This window comes from Calliphora vicina, chromosome 5, assembly GCF_958450345.1.
Source record: "Calliphora vicina chromosome 5, idCalVici1.1, whole genome shotgun sequence".
In the NCBI taxonomy this organism is placed as follows: Eukaryota; Metazoa; Arthropoda; class Insecta; order Diptera; family Calliphoridae; genus Calliphora; species Calliphora vicina.
The window spans coordinates 36,374,486-36,386,156 of record NC_088784.1 but is presented as its reverse complement, the minus strand read 5'-3'; the positions used below and the strand labels follow the sequence as shown (position 1 = coordinate 36,386,156).

At 34.2% G+C, this 11,671-nt stretch overlaps 2 protein-coding genes across 3 annotated transcripts; one reads left to right on the top strand and one right to left on the bottom strand.

Moving 5' to 3' along the window:
* The first annotated feature begins 6,877 nt into the window (after nt 1–6,877).
* On the top strand, nt 6,878–9,222 carry Ns2 (nucleostemin 2). The gene is made up of 2 exons (XM_065514288.1): nt 6,878–7,217; nt 7,291–9,222. Exons 1-2 carry the CDS (start codon nt 7,008–7,010, stop codon nt 9,124–9,126), a joined length of 2,046 nt encoding a protein of 681 aa, XP_065370360.1. The 5' UTR covers nt 6,878–7,007; the 3' UTR covers nt 9,127–9,222.
* LOC135962385 (PSME3-interacting protein) lies at nt 9,124–10,618 on the bottom strand. Of its 2 annotated transcripts, XM_065514290.1 has the most exons (5): nt 10,420–10,618; nt 10,249–10,347; nt 10,021–10,181; nt 9,447–9,644; nt 9,124–9,383 (listed from the first exon to the last, which is right to left on the bottom strand). In XM_065514290.1, exons 1-5 carry the CDS (start codon nt 10,514–10,516, stop codon nt 9,225–9,227), a joined length of 714 nt encoding a protein of 237 aa, XP_065370362.1. In that variant the 5' UTR covers nt 10,517–10,618; the 3' UTR covers nt 9,124–9,224. The 2 variants fall into 2 exon arrangements, with proteins under 2 accessions (XP_065370362.1, XP_065370361.1); XM_065514289.1 differs by having other exon boundaries at nt 9,124–9,644.
* Nucleotides 10,619–11,671: the final 1,053 nt, after the last annotated feature.

Here is an 11,671-nt window from a genome sequence, read left to right as displayed (position 1 = left end):
CCGCTTCGGTTGTTGAACATGCGATTACTTGTTGTTTCTTTGATGTCCATGTAACAGTATTTCCAAAAACTTTAAACAAATATCCACTTGTTGATTTCCTAGTTCGTTCATCAGCGGCATAGTCAGCATCAACAAAGCCAACTAATGGCTGTTCACTTACATTTTTCTTGTATAATAATTCCATATTTAAACTTGATTTTAAATACCTCACCAACCGTTTTACACCCTGCCAATGCACAATAGTTGGAGATTCTTGGTATCGGCTCAATTCAGATATAGCATAGCATATATCGGGTCTGCTGCATAGCATTATGTACATGATTCTTCCAATTACTTCTCGGTATTGTGCATTTACCTTTTCTTCACTTTTAATATTTCCAAATTGCATTGACTTATCCATTGGTGTGGAGACGGAGTTGCACTGTTCCATATTCATAAATCGAAGTACTTCCTTGATGGCTTTCTTTTGTGACATTGATATTACATTGGATTTTACATCATAGTTTATCTCTATTCCAAGAAACTGTTCAAACCGATCAGATACAACCATTTCAAACATTTTTGAAAGTTTATTTTTCACATCATTCAATTGCATATCATTCTCACCAACAAGCAGTAAGTCATCGACGTACAGCACCATATATATAACGTACTTATCTTGAGTTCTAACGTAAACACAATAGTCGTGTTGCGATCTGGTGAAACCCATTTTTATTGTAGCATCATAAAACTTCCTGTACCAACACAAAGGTGATTGTTTCAAGCCATATAAGGCTTTATTTAACTTGCACACCATTCCCTTTTTCACTCTCATACCGTCAGGGACCGTCATATAAACCGTTTCATTTAGCTCACCATTAAGAAAAGCAGTTTTAACATCCATTTGGCAAATTTTGTAACCTTTTTGAATTGCCACTGCTAGGACGGTACGTATGGTTGCAATTCTGGCAACTGGTGCGTAAGTTTGTTGATAATCGATACCGTAGTCTTGTTGACATCCACGAGCTACTAGTCTTGCCTTATACCAGATGGGTTGACCATTATTATCGGTTTTTAATTTAAAAACCCACCGACAAGTGATGACTTTCATATCTGGTTGTTTTTCCACTAGCAAAAAAATATTGTTCTTTTGGAGAGACAAAAGCTCCTCTTCAATTGCTTGCATCCAATGTAGTCTATCGGGCCTCAACTCAATTTCATTAAAACAAGCAGGTTCAGCTGAAAGAATTACTTTGGACAGATTTATCTGATCAAAATAAGTATTATAAGTTAACTTGCCTGGGGTTTTGCGCTCACGGCAACTTTGCCTTTGACCTGCCAAATTTGTTTGCTGCCGGAGCGCAACTGCTTCTTCTTCATCATTGTTCCCTTGAATTTCTTTATCGTTGCAGGTACCACCATCATCAACAGCATCACCTTCACTAACAGCATCACCTTCACCACCAGCATCACTTTCATCACCAGCACCACCATCTTCAGTGATTGTCGTATCACCATCTTCATCATCGAAACCTTCAAAGGGTTCCATTTCCAAAATTGAATCGGCTTCTTCCCCTTCTACAACTGGCACTTTATTACTTTTTACAACAAGTACATCATCTTCATTGATTTTCGATTTTTCATCACCATCGCATTTTACATTAGTTTTAGACATTACTTTTGCTGGGAAATTACTTTCATCAAATTTTACATTTCTAGCCACAACGATCTGTTTATTAACGGGGTTCCACAGGCGATAGCCGTTAACAGCATAGCCAATAAACACCATCTCTGTACACTTAGGATCAAACTTTGAACGTTTTTCTTTCGGTAACAATTCTTATGCACGACAACCAAAAATCCTTAGTTTGCTAACATCAGGTTTCACATTGTACCACACCTCTGCTGGAGTTTTATTTTGTACACTACTAGTAGGACTTCTATTTAACAAGTACACTGCAGCTTGTGCAGCCTCTCCCCACATACACTTGTTTAGACCAGATTCAATTAACATGGTTCCAGCTTTCTCAACTACACTCCTGTTAAACCGCTCGGCCACGCCATTTTGCCTCGGACAATAACCAACTGTTGTTTCAAGTTTTATACCTTTTAAATTATAATAAATCTTCTGTTCGTTCGACAAGTACTCCCTGCCCCTATCACATCTTAAATGAGCAATCCGGGAACCAAATTTTGCTTCTGCGTGTTGTTGGAAAACTTTAAAACAATTAAAAACATCAGACTTACGTTTTATCAGGTGTATCTGAGCAAAATGACTAAAGTCGTCTATAAAGCTTAGAAAATATTTATAATCATCATGTGTTGTAGGTGTGATCGGGCCGCAAACGTCCGTGTGAATTCTTTCAAGAATTCTTGAAGTTGGTTGTCGATGATTTTTATAAGGCAACTCCGATTGTTTGCCTTTTACACAATCATCACACACGACATTTTCCTCACCTGCTTCAAAACCAGTCACCATTTTGTTAACTTGCAACTTCTTTAGATATCCCTGATTTATGTGGCCTAAACGCCGATGCCACAAGTCACCAACTTCACATATATTTACTTGAGCATCACTTTTTATTAGGTTTACTACGTACAATGAATCCGCCATGTTACCAACTGCCACAATACGGTCATTTTTCTTAATCAGTGCTTCTTGATTATGAGTAAAAATTACATCCAGGCCTTTCTCTTGTAGGGCCTTAATTGAAAGTAAATTTACACGCAAATCTTTTGCATAAAGTACTTCATTTACTTCAATTTTTGTGATGTCGCCTCGAACTTTTGTAAAACCCAGAAAAACACCTTTATGAGTTGCCATAATTGTCCCACCTTCCTGTGCAGTGCTGATAGCTAGTGGCTCATCAAGAATTTCAACAGAATTTAATGACTTCAAATTATTTGTCACATGCCTTGTACTACCCGAATCTAAAATCCATTTATCTTTTTCACAGTCGTTGCTTCCCACTATAAAGGCTACTGCAGAACTTTCATTATTTTTATTATTGCCGCCACGGCTTCGTTCTCTGCTTGGGCCACCACCACGTTTCTTGAATTTATTTCTTTTGTTTTGTGGACACTCGAAGCTCTTGTGCCCTTTCTTTTTACACTTGTAGCACTCTCCATTAAAGCCAGTATAAAAAGCTGTGTCATTACCAACAGCCTCACCAACTAGTTCCCTACTTACATTTTGCCGCATCTCTTCATTTAACAGCCTTGATTTGGCATATTCCATTGTGAGTGTTTCGTCCGGCAAATTTTCAAGTGCCGTTATTAGTGGCTGAAAGTCTTCGGGAAATGACTTAAATAAATGGTAAATAATTTCATTATTCTCCAACTTTGCACCAGCCGCCACTAATTCACGCACACATTCATCAAACTTTGTGAAATGTCTCTTCATATCACTGCCCATTTCGTACCGCAATCTATCCAGCCTCGTTCTTAACATATTTTGCTTGGCCATATTTGTTCCAGAAAAAGTACTAACCAGAACACTCCACATTTGTTTCGCCGTTGTTTTACCTTTTATATATTCCAAATGATTATCATCTACTAAGCAGATAATCAAATTTTTTGCAGTTGAATTTCTTTCATTCCATGACGTAACTTCAAGGGCATTATCTTTTGTCACTATTGGTTTATCAACGGTTAAAACGTCCAGAACACCCTGAGACTCCAAGAAATTTTCAACTCTATACTTCCAAGAATCAAAGTTATGACCATCAAATGGTTTGATTTTTGCAAAAACTAATTCCATAACCGACATATTTGCGCTGGGCCCATAACCTGTTGTCAATCAGTGGAAATTACTTTAACTTTCTTTAAAGAAAAACTAACGGCACAACCAAGTTAATAAACAACACACTTGTTGACTTCATATAAACGACTGTAATGTATTTTTAATATTTTATAATAACTTCATTTCATAGTATGTACATTGTATATAACGCTACCTAAAGCTCTACTTATACCAATGTACATTATATATATACACACATACAAAATAACATTATTAACATAAATTCACTTAATGTTATTTAACAGCCAATGCTGCTGTTTGAGCTGTTGTTAAGAACATCGCTGTTCTACAACAAAATTACATATCGCTAGCTTAACATGCAAAGGCTCTAAGTCCACTTTTTTTAGAAATTGAGATTTTAATGCAGTAATGCACAATAAGTAAAAATGGCGGCATGAAATAACCCCCACGAAATAACACCCCAAAAATAAAATAACCCCACAAAATTTGGGGCCTTATTTCATAGGCAATAAAACCCTAATTTTGAAAATGAAATAAGACCCCAACGAAATGAAATAATGCCCCAAACAGAAATGAAATAACACCCCATTATTGGGGTCTCATTTCATATGAAATAGAACCCCAATTTTTAAAATGAAATAAGTCCCCAAACACAGTGAAGGTGATCAAAAACTATTGGGGGTTTCAAACTGTCTTCTATTGGGTCATATTGTCATAATATCCGATAGTTTAAACAAATTTTTGTTGCTTTTCAAACAAAAAAGTTTTAAACTTATAAGACTTTTTGAACTATTTTTATTGTTTTATCATAAAATAACACTTTTTTGTTTGACGTACAACAACAATTTGTTTAAACTATCATAATATATTAGGACATTATGACAATATAACTTAATAGCAGACCGTTTGAATACCCAAATATTTGTATTTACATTTGACAAAATAAAATCAAAATGTTTATTAATACTTGTATAGTTTCCTGAACTGTAATCTGTGAACTGGAATAAAAACAATGATTGTAGCTTTCTCATTTTGCGTTGAAATTCCTTTCAAGTGTTTTGGATGAAATAAAAACTGTATTTGAATACGAAATATATTTGGGTTTAATGAGATTTGTTAAAATATTGAATTGTAAATATATTTTGAATTAGTGTATTGTTTTGTAACCAAGCGCCGCAGTCGAAAAATTGTGTAAAAAATAAAAAATCGCGCGATTTATTTATTTTTTACACAATTTTTCGTCTGCGGTGCTTGGTTACAAAACATTACAGTAATTTACAAAACAATATTTAAACTAAACTGGTTTGGAATTAAACCTTATAGCTTTTATTAAAAAATGTAAAGCAGACTAAATATACAAATTTCCTATGAAAAAGTAGACATTTTTTTAAAATTAAAATCTTTTTAATTTTTATTTATTTAAATATGAGGAAATAAATTGAATTGCTTACTCGGAAAGTATTTTTAAACACCATTAGAAATTTAAAGAAAAATAGAACAATATTTTTTAACTTACTAACATACAACTTAAGTTTCACAAATATTACGGAAACAAGATCTTATAAGCTCATTGCAGAGGTATCGCCTCATAATATTCCTGAAAGATCATCGCATTAGTCCTTAATTATATTCAGATCCTTTAACTCATACAATTCTTTTTCGTTCTGTATGTTGAATTCTTGGCAAGTAAGCAGTTACTAGCTGTTAGCACACTTACTCTTGCCTTGCAAGTTTTATTCCTGTACTCTTATTTACTTGTACTATTGTATACCGACTTTTTGACATTCTGAACCAAAAAAAGTCATTCTGAACCCAGTTTCAATTACAAAATTTATTTTTATTCTTTATAACTTTCTTAAAACTGACATCACATGTTTTTTGTGTATGGTAAATACAAGTTGTTAGTATATCGGAACATAATTTACAGATTAATTTACGTTTTCTTTATAAATTAAAAAATTAAATTATCCCCCAAAATTTATATTGGGGACTTATTTCATAATGATATTTTGGGGTATTATTTCATATGAAATAACCCCCCAATTAAAAAAATTAAATAATACCCCAAAAACTGAAATAACTCCCCAAAAATCGTTGTTGTTGCTCTCTGTACTAATTTTTGGAGGGTTATTTCATTTCGTGGGGGGTTATTTCATGCCGCCGTAAAAATACATTGATTACAATGAAAAAAATTGGAGTTATCTCGCATTTTGTTGTTTTGTAGTGATGAGCAAAAGCGCTTAGTCCAATTTAACACAATTTATCACAAGAAAAGGCTCTAAGTCCCTATAAAAAGTACAGTTTAACCATTTCTGTCAAATTGTTCAATGACATGTATTAAAACAAGTAAGAAAAAATGGTCGGTCATGACCAACCATTTTATTTCTTTTAAAATTTAAAAAAGTAATTTTCGGAAGAGGGTCTTATTTGGGAGCTATGACTAATTTTGGACCGATCGCCATCAAAGTTATTTGTGTTGAATTTTATGTGTATACCAACATTTTTAAGAAATTTATGTCGTTAAAGTGATTTTTGGAAGCGGGCCCTATATGGGAGCTATGACAAATTATAGACCGATCGCCATGAAATTAGGTGACATGATTTCCATAGTATAAAGTATTTCGGGAGGACATTTGTATGGAAATTCGTTGTTGTATTTTCAATTTAAAATGAAAATATAAATTATTCGGTTAATCGAATAATTTCTATTTCAATTAAACCAGAAATCCGATTAATTGAATACCCTAGTAGATAACTATACAAATTAAACATTTATGGCTGATAAAGTCATAAAAGAAACCGATTCTGAGTCGATAGGTATACATTATGGTAGTGTAGGATATAAAAACACATTTAAACCATGATAAAGTCATAAATATAGTTTAAATTGCGATTAAGTTATTGAAATACAAGCTATTTTGGTCATGATTTGGATTTATGCCCAAATATAAAATTTAATCAAAATAATTTTGAGCGTTTAAGGGTTAATCATATCTACAGAAATACAACTATGTTAAAAAACTCGACACATTTTTTATTTGTAAATAATGATCTCTCCACTATTTTGACACATGCATTTTACAACTACAATAACAAAAACTAAAACCACGTTCCTTTCACACAACACATCTCGTAGTGGGTTGTGTTTATTTTGATTTTTCTTTTAAATTTTAAGGATAAATCATTATATTATTAAAAAGTTGTGCATAAAATCTATAAAAACAATTACTTATTTGTTCACTGAGTGTGAAAAAAATACAACAATATGCCGAAAGTAAGAAGTGCTTCGGGGCCTCCCCGAAAACAGGGATTCAATAAATCCAACCACTCCATGAATCCCGAAAGGCCAAAATCCGGTCTGAAGGGAGTGGCCAATCCGAGATCAAAAGGCACCATTAAGCGGCTGCAAATGTATAGGAATTTCAAGGCAAAGAGGGATCGTACGGGTAAAATCATTACACCAGCACCGTTCCAGGTAATGTTTCAAATTTAATTTATATGTAAATACATGAACGTTATTCTAACACATTGGTTATATCTTTTTACAGGGACGTTTACCGTCGGGTACTATGGCAAGAGTAGAACCAACCCCCAAATGGTTCAGCAACTCTCGCGTAATTTCCCAAAACGCCTTGCAAAAGTTTCAGGATGAAATAGGCAAAGCCATCAAAGATCCCTACCAGGTGATTATGAAGCCCAGCCAACTGCCGGTCACATTACTTAACGAATCCTCCAAACATCAAAGAGTCCACTTGCTGGAAACTGAAAGTTATGAAAGTGTTTTCGGTTCCAAGAGACAACGTAAAAGGGTGAATCTTAAAGTAAGAGATTTGGAAGAGATGAGTCGTTCGGTGGAAGCCCAGGAAGAAGAGTACGACGCCACAAAGGATGTAGATTTAGTACGTGAGGATACTGGCGAAAAAGATGCGCAAAGAGATTGGATTTTTGCAGCTGGCCAAAGTAAACGTATTTGGAATGAGTTGCACAAAGTAGTGGATGCCTCTGATGTCTTGCTGCAGGTCTTAGATGCTCGCGATCCAATGGGAACCAGGTCCAAATATATTGAAGAGTTCTTGCGTAAAGAAAAGCCTCATAAACATTTGTTCTTCATATTGAATAAAGTGGATTTAGTGCCTGTCTGGGTAACACAGCGTTGGGTGGCCATACTCAGCGCAGAATATCCCACTATTGCCTTCCATGCTTCTTTGCAGCATCCTTTCGGTAAGGGTGCTTTAATCAATCTTTTCCGTCAACTGGGCAAACTTCACATGGACAAGAAGCAAATTAGTGTTGGTTTCATAGGCTATCCCAATGTGGGAAAATCTTCGGTGATCAATGCTTTGAGAGCCAAAAAAGTGTGCAATGTGGCACCTATTGCTGGAGAAACTAAGGTCTGGCAGTATATTACCTTAATGAAACGCATCTTTTTGATTGATTGTCCTGGCGTTGTGTATCCTTCGGCTGAAACTGACACCGAAAAGGTTTTGAAAGGTGTTGTAAGAGTGGAATTGGTTACAAATCCAGAAGATTATGTAGATACCGTTTTAAAGAGGGTCCGTCCAGAATACATTAAGAAAACCTACAAAATTGAAAGTTGGTCAACCTCACTGGATTTCCTCGAGCAAATGGCAAAGAAATCAGGCAAACTCTTGAGGGGTGGAGAGCCTGACATAACAGTGGTGTCCCGCATGGTGCTTAATGATTGGCAAAGAGGTAAATTGCCCTTCTATGTTGCTCCCGAAGGTTATGAAGTACCCAAGTCACATTACGAACAAAAATCACAAGCATCCTTTGAAAAGGGCGAAACAGCTACTATCAAAACTGGCGAAGAAGATGAAGATGGTAAATCTGAAGCGCCCACCTTTGTTAGCGAGTCCGTTAAAAAGGCTAGAGAATTTAAACAGCTACAAGATTTCCGTAAAATTAAAGTGGGCATCGATTTCGTACAAGATGATATTAAGGAATTGGATAAAATTGATTTGGAGCTTCTGGCTCAGCAAAAGGCGGAGAGAGCTGCACGCAAAAAGGCCCGTCAACTCAATGCCGCTGGTGGCGATGAAGATTCTAGCGATGGTGCCAGTGATTTCTATTCTGAGGACGAATACGATGAAGATCTAGAGAAAGTTGTGCATAAAAAAGCAGCAATCAAAAGAAAACAAAACGTTGCTATAACTTCTTCAGGTAAATTTAGAGTTGAAGATCAAATCGAAGATTCCGACGACTCAGATGGCGGAAATGCACCAGCTAAGCCGGTAAAGAAAAAACTCACCGCCAAAGAAAAGAGAGCATTGGAACGCCAACAGAAACGCAAGAAGGTGGGCAGTAATTTCTACGAAGTGGCCAATGTTAAAAATCGTAATCGCAACAAAAAGAAAAAGGAGTAATGTGTACATATTTCAATATATTCGTACAATAAGCTTTTACTTTATTTTTCTTTATAAATTTTAATCATTAAATAAACAATTAAATCTTAAAAAACACTTCAGTCCTGATGATCGTGTTTCTTTTTATGATGTTTACGTCCCACCAGATCATATTTCCCATTATCTTCGCATCCCTGTGGCTCGTCGTCACTGCCACTGCTAATTTCTGAATCGCTGGATTCGTTGTACTGTCCCAAACCCGGCAATATGGCCACACACTTTAAATTACCTTTGTCTAATTTATCCGTTTGAATGCAAGGTAAATCTTTAATATCTTTTACCTGATTAGCTGCGGCCACTGGCAAAGTTTTCTCCTCGTTGGTGTCTAATTTGACATGTTTGTTGATTTCGGCCACTGGAGACTTGACTTCGCCATTTTTACGTTTAATGCCAATGCCCAGCAGAGATTTTTGTGATAGACGTGCGGTGGTGTTAGACGTTTGCGGTTTTATTTTGGTTTTGAGGTCGTTTTGTATTTTCTGCAATAAAACAAAAAGAGTTGAACTCCTTGAAGGTTTCCATTGATATTTTAAATTGGGTGGGTTCGTAAATGTAATAACTTTGCATTACAGCAGCATAATAAAAACATATTTGCCTTCATTGCTTTACATGAAAGCTTTCTTAATGCAAATTGTTGGCAGTGATACCGCAAATTTATGCAAACCATTTATCATTTAACTTACTGTTGCAAAGTTTAACATCTGCGGTTACTGCGTAATTCAATCCGAAAACAAATATGTTCGAATTTGAGTGTTAATACATTGTAATTCGAAAGGATTTCCTTTCGAATCGAACCACTGCATTTACGAACCTTTATTAACAGCCTTTAAAAACATTGATTTATTTTTTACTTACCTTATCAACAGATTCTTCTTGAAGTGTAGCAACCCTTGAGCGAAAATCTTTTAGCTCTTGTTCTTCCTCCAACATCTGTTTCTTTTCCATGTCCATTTTATTTTTGTCCACTAACTCTAAAAATTGGACCTCATCATCATCCAAACCTCTAATTAAATTTTCTAAAGCAAACAAAACAAATTACTCAACAAAAATATTCCACGCTCTGATTCAAATCTAATAAATAACTCAATTTGTGTGCCTCTTCATACTCCATATCCTTTTTCATTTTTTGTTCCTTCAAACGGTCAAACAGAGAGCGACCATCATATGGTTCTTCGGGACGTTCTAAGGTATTAAAAGAACAAAATAAACAGCTTGAGAAAATCAAAATCTATTCAATATTAATAAATAATGTACCTAAAGGTTCATCAGGCTGTCTGACCTTTTCCCTTTCCTCTTGCCTTCGCTGACGTGCTTCATTAATTTCCGATTCTGTTACAAAACCCGAACTCATGATTTATATTATTTTTATGCGTATTTGTGTACAATTTATTTGGTTTTTTTAGAACAATTTTATACAAATTTGCTTCTGTTTCAGATTTTTCTTTAAAAACACGAAAAACACATTTGCTGCTTCTTCTTATTATTATATTTAAGCTGTCATTACGAAGAAAAACAAAGAGGAGAATAAGCAAAAATACAATGATGCAAATGTAGATGTTTTAAAAACACAATTTTTAATAGTTAAATTTTGCATTGTCAAATTTATAATGGGACCAGAGACTATAAATAATTGTTATTTATGCAAATTAAATATACCATTTTTAATGGCATCACGTGAGAACGGCTGGAACGATTTGGCTGATTTTTATTTATTCGATTCTAAATTTTCAGTAAAGAAAAAAAATTCAAAAATTCCAGTCTACTTAGTTATTAGTCAAATTTAGTTATTTTATTTGCAAATAAATAAGAATAGGCAGGTGTATGTGGGTTGGAGAAACTTGAAGAACTAACATTAGTAAATGCCACCGGGCGAAGCCGGGGAGGACAACTAGTAATATATAAAAATCACCTAAAGACAATTATTTTGAAGAATATTATAAAAGTCCTTCGTATTTATCTGAACTATGTTAAATGAAACAATGTTTCTATACATATTTTTGATCAGATCGATTATATTTAACATGTTATTATAAATATCTTGACATGATAGTTGGGATTTAGAAGTTGACAAATATTTAATAATATTTTTTAATTTTGTCGATTTCATTATTTTAAAATAAAAATTTGTATTTTAATCATTTAAATTATTAATAGAATGTCGAAAACGGCGTTTACGATTATATCGATAAAGGTAATTGTAGTTATTTCGGTAACGGTAGCTTAGCGGTGATGATAGCCAACCTTATAATTATTTATAAACTTGAAAAATGTATACTTTAATAATGAATTAAAATAATAATCATTTCACATTTTGGTCCTACTGAATTATTCTGGTAGGTTTTTAGCAATTCTTATATTGCTCAAATTATATTAATTATGAATAAACAATATTTTTAAATTCCAATAAGATATGTATTCATAGTAGTTGCGTTTATAATTATTTGAATTTAATAAATTATATTGAAACAATAAAAACGCTTCATTTGCTTGCCATTTAAGTAACTAC